The sequence below is a fragment of the Labeo rohita genome, chromosome 15 (assembly GCF_022985175.1).
Source record: "Labeo rohita strain BAU-BD-2019 chromosome 15, IGBB_LRoh.1.0, whole genome shotgun sequence".
NCBI lineage: Eukaryota > Metazoa > Chordata > Actinopteri > Cypriniformes > Cyprinidae > Labeo > Labeo rohita.
The window spans coordinates 31,002,697-31,028,074 of record NC_066883.1 but is presented as its reverse complement, the minus strand read 5'-3'; the positions used below and the strand labels follow the sequence as shown (position 1 = coordinate 31,028,074).

The 25,378-nt window shown below is 32.0% G+C and overlaps 2 protein-coding genes across 6 annotated transcripts in view; one reads left to right on the top strand and one right to left on the bottom strand.

Annotated features, from left to right (window-relative positions):
* Window positions 1-691: 691 nt before the first annotated feature.
* Window positions 692-20,303, top strand: fxyd5 (FXYD domain containing ion transport regulator 5). Of its 3 annotated transcripts, XM_051129282.1 has the most exons (12): window positions 692-871; window positions 4,354-4,399; window positions 6,671-6,769; window positions 7,105-7,236; window positions 7,852-7,887; window positions 8,360-8,395; window positions 8,828-8,863; window positions 9,333-9,368; window positions 11,271-11,300; window positions 15,976-16,050; window positions 16,160-16,205; window positions 19,720-20,303. In XM_051129282.1, exons 1-12 carry the CDS (start codon window positions 836-838, stop codon window positions 19,742-19,744), a joined length of 633 nt encoding a protein of 210 aa, XP_050985239.1. In that variant the 5' UTR covers window positions 692-835; the 3' UTR covers window positions 19,745-20,303. The 3 variants fall into 3 exon arrangements, with proteins under 3 accessions (XP_050985239.1, XP_050985241.1, XP_050985240.1); XM_051129284.1 differs by lacking the exon at window positions 8,360-8,395; XM_051129283.1 differs by lacking the exon at window positions 8,828-8,863.
* Window positions 20,304-22,230: 1,927 nt separating this feature from the next.
* si:dkey-262k9.2 (uncharacterized) overlaps window positions 22,231-25,378 on the bottom strand; it is a 34,802-nt gene continuing 31,654 nt past the window's right edge. For all 3 annotated transcript variants that reach the window (XM_051129288.1, XM_051129290.1, XM_051129289.1), the window contains one exon: window positions 22,231-25,116. In XM_051129288.1, coding sequence (XP_050985245.1) covers window positions 25,071-25,116 — 46 coding nt within the window. In that variant the 3' untranslated portion in view covers window positions 22,231-25,070. The remainder of the gene's footprint in view (window positions 25,117-25,378) is intronic.

Below are 25,378 nucleotides of genomic sequence, written 5' to 3'. Positions count from 1 at the left end.
TAAGTGAATGACTCATAAAGACATTTACCTGCTGGCAGATTTCGTTTCTTATTTAGAGTATCATTTCATTTAAAAAAAAAAAAAAAATAAATAAATAAATATATATATATATATATATATATATATATATATGTGTGTGTGTATATAATAAAATCAAATAAATAAATACAAATAATAATAATAATAATAATAATAATAATAAAAAGATTAAAGGGATAGTTCACCCCCCCCCCAAAAAAAAAAAAAAAAAAAAAAAAAAAAAAAAAAAAAAATCTGTCATAATTTACTCACCTTCATGTCGTTTTAAACCTTTCGTTTGTGGAACATAAAAGAATTTTGAAGACTGTTGGTAACAAAGCTGTTTTGGTTACCATGACTGAAAAAAAATACTGAGATGTTTCTCAAATTATCTTCTTTTATGTTCCTAATATATAAATGTATTATATATTTATTTTAAAATTTTATAATAATAATAATTTAATTAATTATAAATAAAAGTATATTAAATATATAAAAATGTAACACAGACTTTATTTAGATTTCAGGGTAGATTTTGAATGTACAGACACAAAGAGCTGCTTGTACAATGAGTTACAGTGCTGATACACACAATGTGAGAGGCTGGCATTAACACAGTTTGAATTGCAGACAATAGCTGATGAGACGGGCATAAAAGGGGACTGGCAGATGTGGACAGAGTGAGGGGCCTCGACACCAGTGACAAGAACTGAGCGTGAGAGGAAGTTCAGCGTTAGGGCGTGGTCAATCATCTAACCAACTTCCAGTTTCTCTCCGTTACGAGGAAACGGCAGATGCTGCGCTTTGTTTGACTTTGATGGATGCAATACGTAAGATCAAAATGAACAGCAAGGTAAGTGAAATTAAACTGTAGATATCTAAGCACACACTTATTTTTGGAGTTTGTTGAGTATCACACAGATGCTACAAGGTAAGCAGAACAAAGCGTCTGAGAAAGAGCGAGATGTAGAGATAGAGAAGAAAATGATATGCTCAGCCAGAGGCACACGTGCTTCAAGCATGTGAGGTCACTGTGGACCAGCCTATTCGTTTATCTGATCCATCGATCATGTAGGACCCAGAGGACCATCTGTCTTTAGAAACAGGTAAACACACTCACTCACCTGCTGAAAAAAATGAAGCGCACGGCCACAGTTCAATACATGCTTGCCCTCGCATAGATCAAAGTGGCTACTCTAGTGAAAAAGGTCTTAGAAGCCACAACATAAAATAGAAAAGTAACAAATAAGCGTGCAGTATTAATAATAAATGTTTATTTATTCAGTGCTGTTGTGAAAGTTAGGAAAAGTAAAAACAATGGGTGTATTTCACTCCAAAATCAGAAGAGGAAAAGGAGATCTATATTAGTACATTTAAAAATAATATTAACTTTGTTTTAAAAAATACTGTCATAGACATTCTTGCAAAATATAATTTTGGACTTTTTTTAAACTTGAATCCATCTTTAATAGTTAATGACATGTTCTATAAAAATAGAAATATTACTTTGAAAGCTGTTGCCAGTATGAATATATTAATTGATAGATCCACCGAGACACTGAATTATATTCATACCCCGCTTTCACTCCATTAAGTTACATTTCTTCATGACTCAGAGTCTTCTCTGCATTAAAAGGTGTTATACAAGATGGGAATGACTGGCTTAATCTAACCTTTCAGCAGACTGAATGTTCTGTGGCAACACGTGGCGGCGGTCTACGACACAGGAAGTCAAGATTCACTTGAATTTTGAGTAGGAGCTACTACCTCATTTATTGTTGCAGGGGAAAGTGGAGATAATTGTGACATAATTTGGGTTTTGCTCTGAAAAATGTGTAGCCTGAAGCTTTGATATTATGCATTAATCATCCTTGACATGTCAGCAGTCATTACTTGTCTTAATTAAATTTATAACTTAATTGAGTCCGATACAATTAAACTATAAGGACATAAAGGCTTCATGCTGGGCTGCGTTCTCCATATGCCGATTTCAGCAGAACATGCATAGGGCCACATTTCTGTTTGCTTAGAGGAAGCCGTTACAGATGGGAACATTGCACAATGTGTTGTAATAGTGTTAACAAATCAGACCGGACAGCATGACAACTATTCAAGCAGCATTTATGTAGAGAAAACTTTCTACATGTATGTACTGTGAAGTTTGTAATGATTTCAAAGAATGTAAATGAAATTTGAACCTTAAACCATGCTCAATAATCTTGTTTATTTAGAGCTGACATGAATAAGATGTTTCTCATGAAAGATGCTTACATTTAGTCCACAAGAGAAAATAATAGTTTTAGTTTTTCCAGCATTTTTGTGTATTTGAACCCTTTCCAACAATGACTGTCTTATTTTAAGATCCATCTTTTTACACTGAGGACAACTGAGGGACACATATGCAACTGCTACAAAAGGTTCAAACGCTCACTGATGCTTCAGAAGGAAAAACCATGCATTAGGAGCTGGGGAGTGAAAACTTTTAAACAGGACAGAGATGTGTACATTTTAGAGCAGAGCCGTAAAGCACTGACAAGCTACGCCAAAATCGTGCGCAAAATCGAATCGCGATTTTTGGCGTAGCTTGTCAGTGCTTTACGGCTCTGTGTATTACTTGCCGCTCCAGCTGAACGCACGTGATGGAGCTTTACTACTAATCAAAGTACCGGCTTCATTGACTAAACGCGCCTCACGACATCGTGCGATTATCGTTACAGCCCTATTATTTTAACATCTTCTATGATATATGGCTGTCATGTAGAAAATGTGACATGGAAAAAAGTTGTTTATCGTGTGTATTTCATGTGATAGATATTTTCTGTGCACCGTTGGCTAGATAAAGGAGTTGACACAGTTTACCCAGTGACACATCTTACCCCACGCTCTCTGACTGTGCTGTGATTGGTTCGTATTTAAAGCTATGAGCTTTGGCCAAGTCTGCAGCAGTCTGTACTTTCACACCTACAGAACCGCTTTATTTTTGGTCCTGCAGTTGTTTGACTGTACTAATGGAGAGCTTGGTGACTGTAATGCCGGCCTGTCATCTGATGTGTCATAATCCAGTGTTTGTGTTATGTGCTTGCTCATGTCACTGTTGCTAAGTAACCCCTCCCCTCAGATACACTGGCAGTCTTCTATTGTTTGGCTTTTATGGATCAAAAGGCACAAATTTCCAGAACAACCACATCTCAGAATTGATTGGCTAATGATAACATTGGGAAATGTCAAGACCTTTCATCTCAAATGCTCTCATTACACGGGCAGAATGTTTACGGCTGCATGAGAGAACCGTGAAGCACCACGACACATGCAAGGTTGCCAAATATTCAATGTGAGATACAACTAAAGTTTGGGGTTGGTAAGTTATGCTTACCAGAGCTGCATTTATTTAATCAGAAATGCAATAAAAACAGAAATATTGTGAAATATTATTTCAATTTAAAATACCTGTTTACTATTTAAATACATTTTAAAAATGTAATTTATTCCTGTGATGCAAAGCTGAATTTTCAGTATCATTACTCCAGTCTACAGTATCACATGATCTTTCAGAAATCATTCTAATATGCTGATTTGCTGCTTGGGAAACATTATTATTATCAAAGCTGAAAATAGTTTTCTGATTAACATTTTCTATGAAAGAATTATATTCTTTGGATTCTTTGATGAATAGAACATTCAGCACTTAGAAAGAGCAGAATTTAATTATTTAGTGTAAAGTAAAGTGTAAGTCTTTTCTGACACATTTATTCATTTTGTGTCTTTGCAATCTATAAAAGTATTAATTTCTTTCAAAAAGACCCTCAAAGAAATTAATACTTTTATTCAGCATGGATGTGTTAAATTGATAAAAATTGATAGCAAAAACTTTTAAATCAGCATATTAGAATGATTTCTGAAGAATCATGTGACACTTAAGACTGGAGTAATGGCTGATGAAAATTCAGCTTTGTATCCCAGGAATAAATGATAATTTAAAGTATATTAAAATAGAAACCATTATTTTATATTGTAATAACATTTTACTGTTTTTTCTGTATTTTTTGATCAAGTAAATGCAGCCTCGAGGAGGCTTCTTTAAAAAACATTACAAGTCTCACTGATCCCAGACTTTTGAACGGCAGTGTATATAGCACACAATTGATAAACAATTTTTTTCTCAAATATTACAAATATGTCACATTATGGAAGGTAAAATGGATTCACATTGCAGTTGCAATAGAACAGAATGGAATAGTGAAATAACAGCAGTGCTTTGTAGGAAAATCTCACAGTCATTTTGTATAGAGAAGTGTGTTTGTGTGTTTGTGATTGTGGGTGTTTTATCTTTTTCAGATCGTGTTGCGAGGGGCCGCCTTTTTTCTGTTTTTTGTCTTCAGAAGTGAGTTATCATGATTGTGCTTCTTTCTCTCTTTCTTTCTTTCACACACCCCATCTTTTATTATGTTACATGTATACATCATAAGCATTTGTCAGCCTAATCTGATAAAGCCTATTTTTAATAAAATCCTACATTACCCAAAACCACGAATGACCAGCGGGTCTAATATGTATGATTTTTCAGATGAATACTTCCAATAAAAGATTGATTATAGCCGTTCTGCAATAATCACAGTGTTTGCCAGTAGAATTGCTCAGTCTCATGTGGCCATTCATCTTGTGAAGGGATTCATTGGAAAAACTGCGCGTAGCCGGAAAATGCATATAAAAATGCCGCGACCCATCTCTGCTAGACCACAATTAGTCCTTGTTCTGTGGCAGGGTCTATGAGAGGCCTGCCTTCATTACAAACCACTGCACTCTACATCACCACACTGTTATTATGCCAGCCTCAGAATACATTTGCATTCATCTGCTGCTCGTGTGTGTGTGTGTGTAATCTTGAACTCCGAAGCTGGCCAGGATCATTGTGCTGAATGTGTTCTTCAAACACTCATAAGTCGTAATGCTGTCAGAAGGAGATTGTTGGTTATGCTCTATTAAAAATTATCAGATGCTCTTGTAACAATCACAGATATTTGCGGCCTTAGTGAAAGTATCACATTCATATTCTCTCTCTCTCTCCTTCTATATTTTTATTTGACATTTTGTGATTTGTGTATGAGTAAAAAAATGGTATTAGATATTAGTGTAAATGTCTTTTACTTTTTATTTGTCATCTTTCTTAAGTTTCTCTAACCATTATATATATATATATATATATATACACTTTACATTTGACAATCTAAAGGTATAATATAATATAATATAATATAATATAATATAATATAATATAAAAAGAGCAAGTGGCATATCTCTCTGACCAACTACACAAATGTATGTATTTATATTTTGGTGTTTTCTGCATTATTATATTATATTATATTATATTATATTATATTATATTATATTATTATATATTATTATATTTATATTTGTAATATTTGTAATACTTTTTAAATTTGCAAATCTACAATGAATAATCTAATCTAATCTAATCTAATATAATATAATATGCCATAATATGCTATAATATAATATAATATAATATAATATAATATAAGTGTATATTAATTTATAATATATAATAAGTATTATATTACATTTATACAAATGCAATGTTATATTTGCAATATTTTTTAATACTTTTTAAATTTGCCAATCTACAATAATATAATATAATATAATATAATATAATATAATATAATATAATATAATATAAAGCAAGTGGAATATCTCTCTGACCAACTACACAAATGTACGTATTTATTATTTTGTATCTTTTTTTTTTTTTTGTATGGTTTCTATATTTATATTCATAGAAACTACATTATTATGTTTTATTATATTATATTATATTATATTATATTATATTATTGATAAAATAAAATAATAAATGTTACTACTTTTTACATTTGTAAAATTTAAATATAATAATATACTAATTACATTAATATATCAAATATAATAAGTATTATATTAATAAAGATAAAATATTATATCTGTAATATTTTTGCTTTTTAAAGTTGCCAGTCTACAATGTATAATATAATATAATATAACATAATATAATATAATATAATATAATATAATATAATATAATATAATATAATATAATATAATATAACAAAAAATGTATGCATTTATAGTTTCGAAAATATTTTGGTTGGCATCTTTTTCATTATCTTTATTTATTTTTTAATATGGTATCTATATTTATATATTAATACAGACTGCATTTCTTACTGAAACCAATCCGTTTTGGGCCTTAAAATTAAGTCAGTGCGATGGATTTCTGTCCACTGTCAATTTTAAACGGGTGTTTGCTTATGCCATTTTCTGCTAATGGTCTTTTTATATGCTATAAATAATGTCATAAGATACCCATCAGCCTTCAAAATATTTTTTGAGAAATAGCCAAGGTACATTGTTGAAAAATTCCCCTGGGAAATCAATATCCCAACATCTTGAACTGTATCCCAGAAAACGTACTTTCCGGCAACTCCAAAATATATGAGATATGATCAGCATCCAAATGACCACACGTATAGATAGTCGCCTACTCTTTATTACCTAAAGAGAAGCACAAGATATTTCCACCCAAACTCGTTCCATCTTCGTGAAGAAGTTTTCTCACCAAAACCAAAATGTGTCCGTGTGTCTCTCTATAAAGGTTATGCATCTGAGAACATGACAGAAACAAAGACACTGACACCACTGGAAAGCTCCGAACCTCCGCTTAATATCTCTGAAACCACAACCATGGTTCAGGGTAGGATTCCTATTTATTTTTTTACATTTTTATTTCCCAACATAACCACATAACCATCCCTGTTATATATCATATAATAGTCAGTTTATGTTTTATATGTTTATTCTATACTTGTTTCCAATTTATTTGTGGTTTTGAATCAAAGTGTTTCCAACACAGCTAAATTGAGTTACAGATTCAGTACAAAATGTCCTTTACTTTGATAACATACTCTGTAAAGTTTGATCTGTCACAGAATGAATTGATTTTTACTGGCGTAATAAACCGGCGATATTAGTTTTGGCTTTTATCTCAAATACAATTCAATCACAAAAGTGTTTGTCTCGTTCCTCTAGATAAACTGAATCTGACAGGAGTGACAACGAGCCCAGATGCAGGGCAGTTAAACCTCACCACAACTGCGGGAATCGCTGACAACTCTACGGTGACCTCAACTCCGACCTCCAAAAACACGTCAACCACACAGCGTAAGCTTTGATTCAGACCAAAATACAACTTTTGTTTTAGCGGAAGGACTTTCGGTATGGGATTGTGGGATTGGGGGAGGGTAAGAGAGCCGAGGATTGCATGAATAGCTGAGAGGCTTCCTCTTTACTCATGCAATTCATATCAAGGGCACACATAACTTAGAAACTAATTAGCAGGTAATTAGAAAATGTTCAACGCTCTTTCCATGCTGAGAGGCTTAAAGATAATGCGGCGTTTCGGCGGGATTGAGGAGCACTGTCGCGGTGAGCTGATATGCTTTATGAAGAATCAACCAACCATATATCCTGGGAGAGCAGCGCCATTGAAATATGCAAAAATTGAATTTGAAAGACAGGGCCGGACAGAGAATGAGTGCTGCTGGAATTTAATTAGAAGCAATTATGGACAAATCCATAGGATTGCGATAAGAGGAAGCGTCTGCTTTTCACACCCAAAGTCTTTGCTGTCAACCTACATTATGGACAAAAACGGGATTCAAAAGCTCACTGCTATTCATAATTCGGCAAATTTGAAGGAAGAATGTACGTGCTAGATTAGGTTTCTCTCCTTGTCTTTTTCCTTGACCTCACTTCCCTCTTATTTTCTCATTGCAGCGGCCTCTAACACCAGCTCCAATACTGTACCGCGGGGTAAAACTTTCTTTTCCTTATTATTTTAATACTTAAATGTATTAAAAAATATATTTAATTTGAATATCTTATATAGCTCATTAAGGAATAGTAAAAATTAAATGTAAACTAAATTAGATGTATACATATAAAACATTTAATACTCTAATATTTAAAATTAAAAGTAACATTATATGTAAAATATGTATTGTATTATAATTATTTTTTACACATTGATCTTTACCAATCACCATTTTTTTAAATGAAAAATAATAATAATAATTTTATTTTAATATAAGTAAAAACAGAAATATTGTGAAATATTATTACAGTTTAATATATTAAACTGTAATAATCGGGATTCAAAACGGGATTCAAAAGCTCACTGCTATTCATAATTTGGCAAATTTGAAGGAAGAATGTACATGCTAGATTAGGTTTCTCTCCTTGTCTTTTTCCTTGACCTCACATCCCTCTTATTTTCTCATTGCAGTGACCTCTAACACCAGCTCCAATATTGTACCGCGGGGTAAAACTTTCTTTTCCTTATTATTTTAATACTTAAATGTATTAAAAAATATACTTAATTTGAATATCTTATATAGCTCATTAAGGAATAGTAAAAATTAAATGTAAACTAAATTAGATGTATACATATAAAACATTTAATACTCTAATATTTAAAATTAAAAGTAACATTATATGTAAAATATGTATTGTATTATAATTATTTTTTACACATTGATCTTTACCAATCACCATTTTTTTAAAAACAGAAATATTGTGAAATATTATTACAGTTTAATATATTAAACTGTAATAATCGGGATTCAAAACGGGATTCAAAAGCTCACTGCTATTCATAATTTGGCAAATTTGAAGGAAGAATGTACATGCTAGATTAGGTTTCTCTCCTTGTCTTTTTCCTTGACCTCACATCCCTCTTATTTTCTCATTGCAGTGACCTCTAACACCAGCTCCAATATTGTACCGCGGGGTAAAACTTTCTTTTCCTTATTATTTTAATACTTAAATGTATTAAAAAATATATTTATATATTTGAATATCTTATATAGCTCATTAAGAAAAAGCAAAAATTAAATGTATACATATGACATTTAATACTCTAATATTTAAAATTAAAAGTAACATGTAAAATATGTATTGTATTATAATTATTTTTTTATTATATATATTTTACATACACACTGATCTTTACCAATCACTTACCAATTTTTTTTAAAATGAAAAATAATAATAATAATTTTATTTTAATATACATAAAAACAGAAATATTGTGAAATATTATTACAGTTTAATATATTAAACTGTAAAAATCGTGATTCAAAACAGGATTCAAAAGCTCACTGCTATTCATAATTCTGCGAATTTGAAGGAAGAATATACATGCTAGATTAGGTTTCTCTCCTTGTCTTTTTCCTTGACCTCTTATTTTTTCATTGCAGTGGCCTCTAACACCAACTCCAAAACTGTACCGTGGGGTAAAACTTTCTTATCCTTATGTTTTTAATACTTAAATGTATTCTACACCCTTTTTACTCATTATACACCAATTTTTATAAAGCTCATTAAAGAATAGCACAAATGAAAAGTAAAGGTAAATTATACACATATCAGTCCTTAATATTAACTGCCTTTTTTTATGAGAAAAAAAAATAAATAAATAAAAGTAAAGAAATATATATTTAATTTGAATATCTTATATAGCTCATTAAGGAGTAGCAAAAATTAAATGTAAACTAAATTAAATGTATACTTATAAAACATTTAATACTCTAATATTTAAAAACGAAAAAGTAATATATGTAAAATATGTATTGTATTATAATTATTTTTTATTATATATATTTTACATACACATCGATCTTTACCAATCGCTTACCATTTTTTTTAAGGATACCATTTTTAAAAAAATAATAATTATTTAATTTTAATATATGTAAAAACAGAAATATTGTGAAATATTTTTAGTTTAATATATTAAACATTATATATATATATATATATAGTATTACTGTATTATAATTATTTTATTATAATATATTTTAAATATTTCACATTTTATATACGCATATCAATGCTTAATAATCACTTCTTTTTTTAAGTAATAATAATATACACTACCGTTTAAACATTTGGAGTTTTGTAAGATGTGCAAAAAGTTTTTAAAAGCAGTCTTTTATCCTCAAAAATACAGTAAAACAGAAATACTGTAAAATATTTTTACAATTTAAATAACGGTTTTCTGTGGGGGTTTTTTCTGTTGTTGTTGTTGTTGTTGATTTTTTTTTTTTTTTTTTTTTGATGAATGCAAAGTTTGAAAGAACTCATTTATTTGAAACAGAACATATATTATATTTATTATATTTTATTTGCAGTTACACTGGTAATAATGGTATTAACTATTTAATAATTTTATATTCCACTAAAATAATAAAAAATTAGTTAGGCATAAGTAATAATATTATTTCATTATATTTATTCTATAATAAAATATTTTTAAATATTGTATATTTTATATACATATCGATCCTTAATAATCACTGGATTTTTTTCATATTTTTTATCATAAAAAAATGAATATACACTGCAATTTATTACAATTTAAAATAACTGTAAAAAAATATATATTTTATATTTTATTCGCTGTTACACATAATGGTAGTAACTATTTAATGATTTTGTATTACACTAAAATAATACAAAAATAGTTAGGCATAAGTAATAATATTATTTAAAATGTTATATGTAAAATAATTTTTTAAAATATTTCTGTCCTAAATAATTACTGCAATATTTTACGTTTAAAAAATTAAAAAAAAAAAAAAAAATAATTTAATTTCAATATAAACTAATAAATGCAAAGTTTTTTTTAAATTATTATTATTATTTTGATGATATTTTATTAATAGTTACACATAATGGTATTAATTATTTAATTATTTTGTATTACACTAAACTAATAACTAAACAATGAGTTAGGCCTGGCACAAGGGTGATTAAATAATGACTTTTTTCATTACCATTTTTGGGTAAGATATATTTAATGTTTTTTTCAGCCTCTGCTACTTTTTACCCATCAAGTCCAAGTCATTTGCATGAACAGCATCTCATTGACACAACTCTGATTGAATCATAGAAAATTAGTGTTGGAGGTCATGTAAGGTGGACAGGTGAAAGATTGTTTCATCCCATTAGACCCATTAGACGCAGCAGGCTCATAAGTCCATCACCATAAACACCCACACCCACACATATACTAGTGGCTTGTTTAGCATATTATGAAAATGATAGAGTCCATTACATTTTATAGGCACGTGGACTGTTTTCAGGTCTTGTTTATGATGTCAAAACCTCTCTAAACTGTGCAATTTTCTCAACAGACAAGAGATGGGACGAGCCGTTTCATTACAGTAAGTATCTATTTAATCATTCAGTAATTAATGGTGCTTGCTAATGCAGACATCACAATTACTACTAGAACAAACCCCTAACTCAAAGTATTGAACGTCGGCCTGCAACTCGTTCCGCACCGTTTGTTCTGCAGACATGAATGATACTTTAAATCATGTGTTGTTTGTGCTACAACTTTTCCAAGTGACTGGACTTACGATGCTCACTTAATTGATGATAAAAACACAACAGAAGGAACATCACAGTATCTAATAGCAATTTACTTCAGTTTAAGTACATTTTTATGTGCTTTTGTCATTATACATGGGTCAATGTGTTTGTGTTTTTTTTGTTTTTTTTTTTCACTTAAAAATTGGTTTAAATGCATAAAAAGATGCCATATATATGAAGTACCTCTCCCATGTATGTACTCGCTTTAACTTTTCAAAAAACATTAGTTATTTATAATTTTTCTGTTATTCAAAGTGTCAAAATATCATGTGGTGTGACCATCCGGCCATAACTTCTGTTTTGGAAACATCTTTGAAATTACCCTAAATTTATTCCGATTTCTGCACTATTTGGCATGATTTGGCATGAAGTGTTTTGTAATCCTGTATAAAATTGCAAAGCATTTGTATTCATATTTCCATCATAATATACAAGCAAACTTTGTCAGATGATGTCCGTTTTATGAAATATTGTGGTGCGACCATCAAGAAACTACCATTTTGGGACTTTTATGTTGAAATCCATTCACAGATAGGACATATACCAATTTGCCAAGGACCCAGGGAAGCATCAAGCTGGTTTAAAACTCTCTTTTAAATTTTTAAACTTTTTTAATAGCTGGTATGTAGTTACCATATTTGGATATCATGTGGTATGACCTTAAAAAATGAATGTTATAAGTTAATATGTGCTTAAATAAGTTATTTATGTGCTTGCAAATTATGACTGAATTTTAGTGTGGTGTGACCAAATATCATGTGGTGCGACCACTGCAGAGTGTTTTCCATTATAGATATGTCCCAGATTGGCAGTTTTTTTGCTTTTATATTCAGTTGATAGTTTATGTACATCAAATTCTTTATTTGGGTCATTTCAGGCGGTTTATGTTTAATCTTTGTACAATATGAGAAAAAAAAACAGCATGTAATTTTAGATCCAGATGTCATTTTCTACTGTAAGAAAGATGTTCATGCTGTAATCTCAGAACATAAAGAAAGCCTGCAGTTAATGCCATGTGCTGCACTTTTCACATTTCTCTTTAAATAGATTTTTAATGGCATAAGGTCTTTGGGTCATTTGGAGTGACCACTCGTCATGTGGTGCGACCAATAATAGCAATAACTGTATAAAAACAAAAATAAAATATCTAATTTCTGTGGTTGAAATATGAATCACTACTAGAGTATACTTCATTTAATACTACATTTAAGAAGGCAACTTTGAAATTGCTAAACAAAAATGTGAGATCATTATTTACAAAAACAAATGTAAAAATCAAAAGGAAATGAATAAATTTTCATATAAATCATGGTCGGACCACAGGACATTTTTTAAGGCTTTGGCCAGTTCATCTAAATGAAAAAAACCCCCACTAAAATCACTTCATTTAAAATTTTAATATGAATTTATGCGTCCACAACATTCTTAATGTTTTAATTACAGTAGGTATACATACATACATATATCGCGTCAATTTATTTTTCATTTCAGATTTAGTCAATTTAGCACTTCAGCTTAAACATTTATTAATATTCAAAGGAATTTTCAAAAATTGAAATTTGCTTAAAATTTACTTATCCTCAGGCCATCCAAGATGCAGAATAGTTTGTTTCTTCATTTGAAACAATTTGGAGAAATTTAGCATTACATCACTTGCTCACCATTGGGTCCTCTGCAGTGAATGGGTGCCGTCAGAACGAGAGTCAAAATAGCTGATAGAAACAGCAAATTAAACAGATCTATCATTAAGACATGTTAGAACTGGAGTACTGGACTTTTGGACTTTTGTTTTCACCTGTAAACAGTGCATATTTCTCTCCTGACAATGTTATGGATAGAGATATTTTTGCTGGAAGCAATGCTTAAAACATCTTGCAGCTTTTCACTTTACAAGACATTAATTGATGGACTGGAATCGTGTGGATTACTTGTGGATTATTGTGATGTTTTTATCAGCTGTTTGGACTCCAACAGTGAGCAAGTGTAATGCTAAATTTCTTTAAATCTGTTCGGATGAAAAAACAAACCCATCTACATCTTAGATGACCTGAGAGTGAGTAAATTTACAGCAATTTTTCATTTCTGGTTGAAGTATTCCTTTAAATAGTTTTAGTTAACAATAACATTAATGGGCCGCATATTTGGTGATCTTGTGGAACTCATTACTAATCAAGAAATGTGGCGGTTTTTATTTTTAATGTCACAACTGTGCTTTTCAGGTGTTAATTGTCTGCTGATTTTATTGGTACGAGCCGCTGAGAGTGCGTTCGCACACAAAGACTGGAGGGATTCAATCTCCCTGTCAGTGGAAAGTATTGTGTTTATAAGAAGCACAGAGGTGCAGAGCATGGGAGCACTATTACTGTCTCAAGTGCTGTAGTTAAAAGCTTATGACCTGGCGACAGCCGCTGCTTCAATCACTTCCTATTGTTAGGGCAGCTACAGGGCATCTGATGTTCAGGAAATAGCCTCATTAGCCGTGACCCGTGGATGCCTCAGTTCTGCCTTCATTCCCCAGGAACTAAGTTTATAACTGCCTGAATATGTTTCAGAGTCATCAGTTAAGGGTGTTTTATGCCATTTCTGTTACTTCAAAGCCTGTGTGTGTGTGAGAGAGGTTTTGACTGCTTTGTGAGTACCGTACGTTCCTACACGAATAGTAAAAACGTGAATCATCTGGCAGCATAAGGAAAATGGCTTAATAAACATAATAAATAATGACATAGAAATGTAAAAATGCACATATACACACACACATACATATGGCTGTCAAACGATTAATTACGATTATCGCATATAAAATAAAAGTTTGAGTTTGCCTAATACATGTGTGTGTACTGTGTGTAATTATTATGTATATATAAATATAAACACATTCATGCATATATTTAAGAAATATTTACAAATATATGTATTATAATTTTTATATAATTGAAATGATATATATATAAAATTTTGCACAACATATTTCTCTTAAATATATACATTAATTTGTGTGTATTTATAAATACATAATTACACAGTACACACACATATATTAGGCAAACTCAAACTTTTATTTTGTATGTGATTAATCGTTTGACAGCCCTAACATACATACGTACGTATATATATATATATATATATATATGAATATATGCCCTAATCCAGGGGTGCCCAACCCTATTCCTGAAGATCTACCTTCCTGCAGAGTTTAGCTCCAACCCTGATCAAACACATCTGGCTGCAATTATCAAGTGCTCCTTCAGATACTAATTAGTTGGTTCAGGTGTCTTTGATCAGGGTTGGAGCTAAACTCTGCAGGAAGGTAGATCTCCAGGAACAGGGTTGAGCACCCCTGCCCTAATCCCTTCAAAGAGCTTACCCTCTGGAGTGAGAGCTTCGAAGGGTTGAAGGGTGTAGGGGACCAAACAACTGTTTCTTGAAGTGCCCTTCTCCATCATCATCCCGTGCCAGTTTTGAACACTTCTGTTTGGAACGACCCTTCAATATGGCGGCCATGATTGTTGCCCTTCGGAGGGCAATATATCCTGTTTGATATATCCAGATTTGAAATCTGAGACTTTGTTTTATATCTACTATTTATCTACTTTGTTTTATCTACTATTACTGCTATTTATTGGAAGGAAGATGCACTATGTACTGTCCATTCATCAACTGTAAACAGCATAGACCAAAAGATCGATCATGATTTCCGAATTCGATATTGGTTCATTAAAATGAGAATCTATTAAAATCAAGAAATCGATTTTTTTTTTTTTTTGTTGTTGTTTTTTTGTTTACCCACCCCAAGCTTATTTTGTTGTATTTAAACACTGCACTGTCGTCCTGTAGGTTCATGGTTAAAAATGAAAATGTGAACAAAAAACAGAGCAATTAAATGTGTTATTCTAATTAAAATATGAAAATTAAAATGATGGGTAATAATAGATTATGACAGATTTTTTACGACCCTACATATATATATATATATATATATATATTTTTTTTTTTTTTTTTTTTTTTTTTTTTTTTTTTTTGACTCTGGTAACATTTAAACATTTAACAGGAAATGTATTTTATGTAAAGTAAAATGAAAAATTAAATGTAATAATTTATTTGTTTTAATTTAAAATTATTTGTATTGCAGTTTAATTTATTGAATGTATTACAGCATTTTTACTGCAATACAAATACAAAAAATTTGGTAATTTGACCATGTTGATGAGATTCAAAAAGCTCATTAAATGCTTTATTATTTCCATGCTGCATGTGATAAAGTTTAAGGATTTGTTTATAAAACCGACTTTTGCTACTGCTCCCCTACTGTGAGAGACACTTGGTGATTCAAAGTCTGTCGTGACATCCTTACACAAACATGAAATTAAAATTAATGTGATTTTATGTATGTTTTCAGACCAGATTGTTCTGTGAGTGTGTGTTTTGCATCATGATTAGTGCATAACATGACTGGTGTTTTTTCAGACTACAACCATCTACGTAACGTAGGGTTAGCCATCGCCGCAGTTCTCTTTGTGGCGGGAATCATGGTGCTTGGTTGTAAGTAAACCCAGCTTCAAGTCTCAGTTCTGATTGCTTTTATAAACCGTTACGTTTCAAATCCTCAAACCTCTCTTCTCTCTTTTTTCATTCTTCCTCCATCTGAAAGGTGGCAAAGTGAAACGAATGCCGCGGTGTCATATTGGCAAAGGAAGGTGAGCAAAAACTTGCTCTCTCTAGCGTGTGTGTGTATTATTTTCAAGTCAATAGCACCAAACACATTTTTTTTCTGCAATATATAGTATATGAACCAGAAATAATACAAAATATAATGTTTTAATGTTTTGGACTGTTTAAATATATTTGTATTAGGGCTGTCAATAACGATTATTTTGGTAATCGAGTAATCTGTCGATTGTTCTGACGATTAATCGAGTAATTGGATAATTATAGTTAATTTGTATGAGGTAATAAAAATAGACCTAAGCAAACAACAGTCTTTAAAATTACTTAAAAAACCTTAGCAATGAAGAAATAATAATTACATGATTTTTAAGAAACAAAACTGCTAAAATACATAATGTATTATAGACAATAGAGCTAATGAACATCACACACAATAAATGCCTGCAGAGGGCGCCAGCGGTCAGACGATTGTTTTTACACTTCACTGCGCATCTAATCTTTGTTCAATATTGACTCAACAACATTTAATTCAAATGTCCACATAATCTTTAATATTTGTTCATTTCTTTATGTCAAAAATGCTATTCACGCTTTCGAAAGTTTAAACCCTCGCTCTGAGTTTACACGTTTTGATGTCCACATATTCAAGTAATTACAGTGTAGCTTTTCTATCATAAAGAAATGCCCAAATATTAAAGATTAAGTGGACATTTGAATTAAATGTTGTTGAGGCAATATTAAAACAGATTGCGCAGTAAAGGCTAAAACAATTGTCAGGGCATTGGCACCCTCTGCAGGCATTTGATATAATGCATAATGTACACTATCTCTATTGTTTATAATATATTATGTATTTTGACAGTTTTGTTCAGTGAAACCATACAGTATGATTACTTGCTTTTGAAACTTTATTTGAACTAATTATTATTGCCTCATTGCTATTATATATGCATTGTAAGTAATTTTAAAGGGTATTGTTCACTTAGGTCTATTCTTATTACTACAAAAAAAATTATTATAACTATCCGATTACTCAATTAATTGTCAGAATAATCGACGGATTACTCGATTGCCAAAATAATTGTTAGTGACTGACATCCGTAGTGAAATTACAATATAATTATGCTTTATTACGATTTTTAAACGGGTTTAATATATCATGCAGCCTTGGAAAATGGTCTAATAATGCATTTCATGTATTCTCATCTGTGGAATGCATCACACTTTCGGTATTTTGCCGGTTACTCAACGATTTTTTTAAATCGAGTACTTGAACTGAATCGAGGAATCGTGACAGCCCTAATTTGTATAGTGTATAAACAGTACATTGTTTACTAATTATTCCATTCTGAATCTTAGGATAAACTTCTGAATATTCTGAATATTAGTCTTAACTGTTTTAGTTCATTTTAAATGTTCTTAAATTCTTTGTTTTATTGTTGTGGTTTTGTTTTGATTATTTCAATTCCTTTTATGTATAGCACTATGAATTACCATTGTGTATGAAATGTGCTATATAAATAAACCTTGCTTAAAGTAACAGGTGGTACACAGTGTATACAGTGTATACATTATTTTGCTCTGTTAATAAGTTTTTGTGCAAAGATGTTTTCACTTTTGGCACTGGAAAAATATAATGTGTTTATTAACAGATACAGTAATCCATGCTAAGCCCTACTGTAAACTGCTTATTTAGGCAAATTTAGTATTTAATTCAAGAACCTTTGCATACTGTGCATAGTATAAATGCTATATACTGCATTAAAAGTAGTATGCAAGCATGCTCTTTCATACATAGCCATTGTGTGCTACTTGAATGCATTCAATGATTGGGCGTCTGATAACTTTTGGTCTCTTTTGTAACTTTCTGATGTGTCTTTATAATCATTATGGACTTCATTGTGTTTCGGCGCCATTAGGGCTTTTATATAGATTGTTCTAAAACACATGATTTCAATCTTGCCCCATATGATGAATGCGAAGAGTTTAACTATAATGTGCTTATTATACACCTGTCTGTGCCATTTGAAAATGAAAATTTAAAAATGAAAATACACAGCCATTGCATGGACAGAATGTCAACTGAATTGACTTGTGCAAGAGAGACAACAAAACAGTATATAATTTTAGTAATGTAAGAGAAGAATAATGACACGCTTCTCTATGAAAAGAGCCTTTTCAAATGGTCTCGGCTATTAAGGCAAAAAGGCATAATTTTCTTTCTCTGCAAAATAGTAACAAGCGGTAACGCTTTACCTGGAGAGAAAGCGGTTGTTGACTTGGCCTTACCTCTCACAGAGCTGCTCTGAAAAACCTGCTGGAGGCTTTAACAGCCGATTTATATGATAGTTAATGGAATATTTAATGCCCTGTGGGCTGTAAAGTTGCATTATATGACTTTGGAGTAAAGGTTAAATTTGGTAAGGAGTCATTTAGCACAGGTTAATTTTTTTTAATAAAAGCAACTTCCAGTTGACTTCCAGGGAATAGTAAAATTTGCTAAAACATTTACTCGCCCCCAGGCTATCTGAGATGTACCTGTAAATGAGTTTGTTTCTTCATCAGAACAGATTGGGAGAAATTCAGCATTACATCACGGATCCTCTGCAGCGAATGGGTGCCGTCAGAATGAAAGCTGATCCAAAACATCACAATAATCCACAAGTAATCCAAACAAATTCAATTCATTAATTAACATCTTGTGAAATGAAAAGTTGCATGTTTGTACGAAACAAATCCATCATTAAGGAGATTCATCTCTGGCCAAAATCCATAATAACGCTTCCTCCAGTGAAAAAGTCCACCGCCTGTTGTCCTCCCACATGTAAATCTACCAGCATATTTGTTTTGGATCTGTGCGCATTTCTCTCCTGATTCAGATGAGACTTTTTTTCACTGGAGAAAGCAATATTATGGATAGAAAATTCATATTGTAGCAGGAAGCAAGGGTTTGAAGTTAAAAATATCTTAATGATGGACTTGTTTTCGCTTAACAAGATGTTAATTGTACTGGAGACGCGTAGATCACTTACTGTGATGTTTTTATCAGCTGTTGGGACTCTCATTCTGACGGCACCCATTCACTTCAGAGGATACATTGGTAAGCAAGTGATGTAATGCTAAATTCTCCAAATCCGTTGTGATGAAAAAACAAACTCATCTACATCTAGAATGACCTGAGGGTGAATAAATTTACAGCAAATTTTCATTATTGGGTAAACTATTCCATCCCACAGGAAGTTAATGGTGCAAAAATCTGCTCACAAATAGTATTTATTATGGTTAAAAATTCATTATTCTAATTAGACAAAGAATATGTTTTCTTCTGACTGTTTTGCATTTCTGCTCATTTTCATAAAGTTAAACTCTAGAAATGTTGATAAACTGCCTATAGAAAACTAGCCCATTGTCAAAATGGCCTCCAGGTGCACTGATTCACTTGAAAGGCACTGTTTTACTTTTTTTTGTGAGAAAGTGCACAACTAACCTTTCTTTTCTCTCTCTCTCTTCAATCTCTTTCTAACAATTTTTCTGGGCGTTTAGTTCATACGAGGTGACCAGAAGTTAACACTGTTCCCGGCATTGATCAGCTGGCTTTGCAATAAACAGAAGAACAGCAGGAGAACACAAAGGAGCCAGTCAGACCTGTTTCCACAACGGTTACAGACTTACATTTCCCCCTTGTGAGAACAACATCATAAGGACAAGATGGAGAGGTTGTGTGTGTGAGCGTGTTCATTATTTCAAACTGATCTCCGGGTTTGTCACACAGAGGTGCCGGGGAATAAGATGTGTGCTATCGTGCGGCACTAAACGCCAGCGGTAACACAACGGCTGGGACTTCGGCAGATCCCAACGTAATCACGCGTCTCAGACACAAAATCCCTTCATCCCTCTGCTCTCCTGCACCAAACTGCTCGGTTTAAGCGTCAAACTTTGTACAACATAGACCTGTGCTTGTGTTTTATTATTATTATTATTTCAATACTGTGCATCCTCAGATGTGTCAATCTTTTAGAAACATAGAGAAGTGCTTCTGTAGCTCACAAGCGCCCTCAAGAGGCCTTCAGACACATTTATTATGAGTTCTCCCAAGAGGAGAGAATAAAAACAGTTTGACTAATCTGTATAGTATTTTGTGTATCTGAATTCACCATCTACATCGTGTCATTATTACACCTTTATCAGGGTATAACGCCTGAGTTTAAAATAAGTGAAGTTTCATATTACTTATCTCGCATAAGCTTGTTTAGGCTGACACCAGTGGAAATTGAGCATTTGCTGATGTCAGGGGAAAAATGAACATATCAAGACCATCTCTCGGTGACATTTACCATTAGCATAGCTCTGCTGAAATATTGCACAAGGTGTTTACTGTATGTAAATATTCTATAGATCACCCAAAATGCAAATTATTTAACAAAATCCTCTTTTTTTCCCATGGTGCATAAAGGAACATCTATAGCAGAATGTCCAAGATGCTCTTTAATGAACAGCAAAACTAAAATTATTTCAAATTAAATTAAATTAAAAATAAATTGAAATATTTAAAAAGCAACATTAAGATATATTTTTTAAAATGTAATAAAACTACTAAAATTAAAAAGAAAACTGAAAATAAAAAATAAAAGCTATTCAACATATGTGACCCTAGATCACAAAACCAATCATAAGGGTCGATCTTGTTAAATTGAAAGCTAAATAAATAAGCTTTACATTGATGTATGGCTTGTTAGAATAGGACAGCATTTGGTCACCTATAAAGTTGTTCAAATAAAGTTCTTAGCAATGCATATTACTAATCAAAAATTAAGTTTTGATATATTTACGGAAGGAAATTTACAAAATATCTTCATGGAACATGATCTTTACATAATATCCTAATGATTTTTGGCATAAAAGAAAAATGTATTGTTTTGTCCCATACAGTGTATTTTTTGCTATTGCTACAAATATACCAGTGCTATGTAAGACTGGTTTTGTGGTCCAGGGTCATATTAATATTAATATAGCAATTATATATAAATAATATTAAAATAAGCCCCAAAAAGTACCATACATTTTTATTCAATTTAATAGTTATAAATTATAACAATTATTATTAATTATATTATATTTTAATATATTTTATATTTTAATATATTGTAGTTTATATATTATATTTTATTGTTTTCTATTTAATATATTCTATATATTATTTTAAAAAGATACATTTTCAAATAAAATCCTTGCTACTCGAATAGATGTAAATATTTTCATTTTAAAAAGCTATCAATCAGTAGCTATTAACTTCCACCCAAATCAGATACATATAACACTAGTACAGCTGTTGAGAACAATAATATTTATTTAAAATATGTCTCATACAACAAATAGATGACAGGTTGTTTTATAAAATATATACAGCAACAGGCATTAACCTTTAAACTTCAGTAGAAATCACACAAATGTCCATTAATAACAGCAACAGTTATGCTGCCAATGCTTCAGATTGTATTCTTGTGCACTGGGAATGTAGTATAGTACATTATCAAATTGCTGGTCAAATGTAAGATGAATGTATGGAGTACTGAAAATAAGGCATATAGTATTAGCTACTGCATGATTTATTACGCTGCTTTATCCAGTGACACTGTAACCCGGTGGTGCTACAAAAGAGTTCAAAGAAAAACACTACTGATAACATTTATATATATAAAATATATATATATATATAGATGGATAATCTCTTTCATACCTCATAAAGTTTTCATAAAACTATTTTAAGTATACATTTTTTGCTGACAGAATACCTTACATAACAAAAGAAAATAAGCGCTGATGTCAGAGACGGCGTCTATTGAAAGGAAATACAATGCAATCTCTTATGGTTTTCTCTTCAAAGACTTTGAGCACAACCTTCAGAGGGAAAATCTACATCTGCATTTTCCCCATCCGTTCTTACTTTAGCTACTAAGAGAAACCGGTAACAAAATTGAAATGTGAATCTGTGTGAACCGAATGGTATCTTATATTTGTGGAGTTTTTTAAATGGGGGAATATCAAACACATATATTTTTCTGTTTTTGTGTTTTTTTTTTTTGTTTTTGTTTTTTTTCCTCAGTACGTCCCTTCACATGGCATAAAGCAACCTGCCCAAAAAGCCCAAGAGGAAGTTGTTGGAGTTAATAAAACAAACGGTTTATAAAAATCCCTATTAAAAAGCAGGGAGGAAAATGTCAAAATGACATGAAACTGGCTTTCAGAATGACTCAAAGGAGCTGAAATGTTTTTTTGGTTTTTTTTTTTTTGCTCTCTGTTTTTCCAATTCCAGTTATCTGAAATGCTATTGTCTAAGGACACTTTTAGCGAATGATTTACCAGAATAGCTATATTGCAAATCTTGATTAATATTACACACTAATGCCTTTATACACACCCACACGGATCAAAGTAACAAGCTCAAGCTGTCTGATGCACGCAAGATTGAATTTCATTTAGATTTAAATAGAAAACCGACAAGCTCAAGAAAAGCAGGTAATCAAGAGAAGAAATTCAGCTAGAAAGGAAATGGAAACATTTTTAAAAAAGAGATCTGGGTTAGCAGCCCTCCCATGCTGTACGTGCCGGGTGGACAGATAGTTATTACATAAAAATGAAACTTGTCATCATTTATTAATCCTCATGTTTTTTGGACCCCAAATGTTCTTCCTAATATCTTCTTTTGTGTACGGCCAAAGAAAGTGAGCCATATAGATCTGGAATAACATAAGGGTGAGTAAATGATGACAAAATGTGACTCTGGACCACAAAACCAGCTATAAGTGGCATGGGTATATTTTTAGCAATAATCTCGGACAAATATTGTCCTATCCATACAACAACTGAAAGGTTTCAGATTATGTATAAATGTCAATTTCAAAAAAACTATGACTGGTTTTGTGGTCCAGGGTCACAAATGTTCATTTTTAGGTGAACTGTCCCTTTAAAAAGATAGCAAGAAAGCACAAAAAAACTTTGTCTCAGCAGTGTTAGCCTGCCGTCTTCGTGTAAATTCAGAGTAAAGAGCTGAGACGCTCTGAGTCTTGAGACTCAGGCTAAAAGGGGTTTGATTGATTTCCATTTTAATCTAAAAAAAATGGAAGAAAAAAAAGATGAGACAGAAAGAGAAAGATAAAAGTAAGTAGCTCGCTATAGTGTCTTAGGTTCAATCAATGATGCTGTGGATACACTGGAGTCCAAAAGTCCACAATAAAGATCTGGGATTCAAAATCTGAAAATGCAATATTGAAAAATAAAGTTTTGTCAAGTCCAGTTATGTAGTTATACCGGTAATGTAATGTGACTTCAAATGCATTTCTAATGTTGTTAAATTAGAAAAAATGCAGCATTTTTCACTACACTGAATTTTTTTTTTACTGCGATTTACTTTTTTCACTCAGAACTTGCTAGGGGAAACATATGGGCTTTTCACACTGCATTTTATCCCGGTTTAATGTCCCTATAGACTCTGCTTTTAACTCTGGATAAAAGCAGGTTTCACACTTATAATTTAGAAGCTGGTCTGACACCGCTTTTGCGGTTTTAACCCAGCATTGCATTGTCAGAATGTTATGGTTAGATGCTTAGCAGTAGAAACATATTAGCATATTGGACCGTTATTCGCATTGTAGTTGTTTCGTAAGGGGAAAAAACATCTAATAGTGACTCAAAACACAAGGGAAACATATGGGTTTTTCACACTGCGTTTTACCCCGGTTTAATGTCTTTACAGACTCTGCTTTTAACTCTGGATAAAAGCAGGTTTGACGCCGCTTTTGCGGTATTAACCCCGCACTGCCTTGTCAGAATGTTACCGTTAGATGCTTAGCATTAGACCAATATTAGCATACTGGACCAGTGTGAAAAGCCCTGTTGAATTAAATGTAAAAATTTTTAAAAAGTAATCTTTATTTACAACTTTTGAAAAAAACTGTTTTTACAGTGTATAGTGGACTTTTGGGACCTCAGTGTACATGTTGTGTGTCTTTATTCTTATTCTGTCCACCCATCAGGTTGTCTCCCTATTAAAGTCGGAGGTATATAGGCTATATATGCAATGTCTAATACCCAGCATCCCAGAGCTATTTACAATGTGCTTTGCTTTAGAGGAGTCGGCCACGGTGAAAGAAAGAAAAAAGAAAACATCATTATTTAAAGCGGCTGATAATGAGCCACTTTTCCACTCGCTTTTCTCTCTCTCTGCTTCTGTCTTTTGTCAAATAATCAGAGAACCAGAGACCAGCTTTATCTTTTAACCACCTTGATTTTGTCACTTTAAATGCACTGGGGACGGCTAACATTGGAGAACCGTAAGGGAAAATAAGGAGGATGTTTGCTTAAAACTGCAGTTCATGATTTCTTTGGCACTGTCTGCCATTGGCTAGTTAATTAGATAGTTCCGCCTCCAACTCATGCTATTGGTTGAGCCAATGTTGTTGCATCAGTATGCTCAAATAAACAGAGCCACAGTGTTTGTTTATATTTTTTGTGTGGGAAAAAAACTATGAATGGCTTACTTTAAAGGAGAAAGTATGGAAAGATGGAAAATATTACACACCTTTAAGCAGTTTAAATGGTCTGAATTTGATTTAAATAAAAAATCATTGCAGGTGGAGAGGAAAAAAGTTCCAAAGAGCTGTACTATACAGTCCAAGGACTTTCTTTGTGAGTGCAACATACAGCATGTGTGCATGAACGATATACATTGTGCACTTAAAAACGGTTCATAGAAAATTCGTGATAGCAACATATTCTCGTCTACTGACGTTATAGAATCCGCTATAGATATAGATACGTTTGGATGAGAAATCACATGCTTGCAGCACGTCCCTGAAAGGATCCAGTGGAGAGAGGAAATGAAAAGGCCCTGATGGTTAGACAGCAGCTTTCTGTCCTTGCTCTGCTGGCACAGAGTAGACCCTAGAGAAACAGAGAGTGAGAGAGAGAACAGTCAGTTCACTATAGAGACTTTGATTAAATCTTTAAAACTTGATGCTCCATTTTTTTTCTCTGCTTTTCCCTTAACAGGATTTTTTCCTCATTAAAACGTTTAACACATAATGAAATTAATGACAGATATGTTTAAAATGCTGCACACTAAGTGAAAGCTTAATGAAAGCAGTTTTATTTTTAAACGGAGCGGGTCATGAGATCAATCAAATATTACTTACTTTTTTAAGGT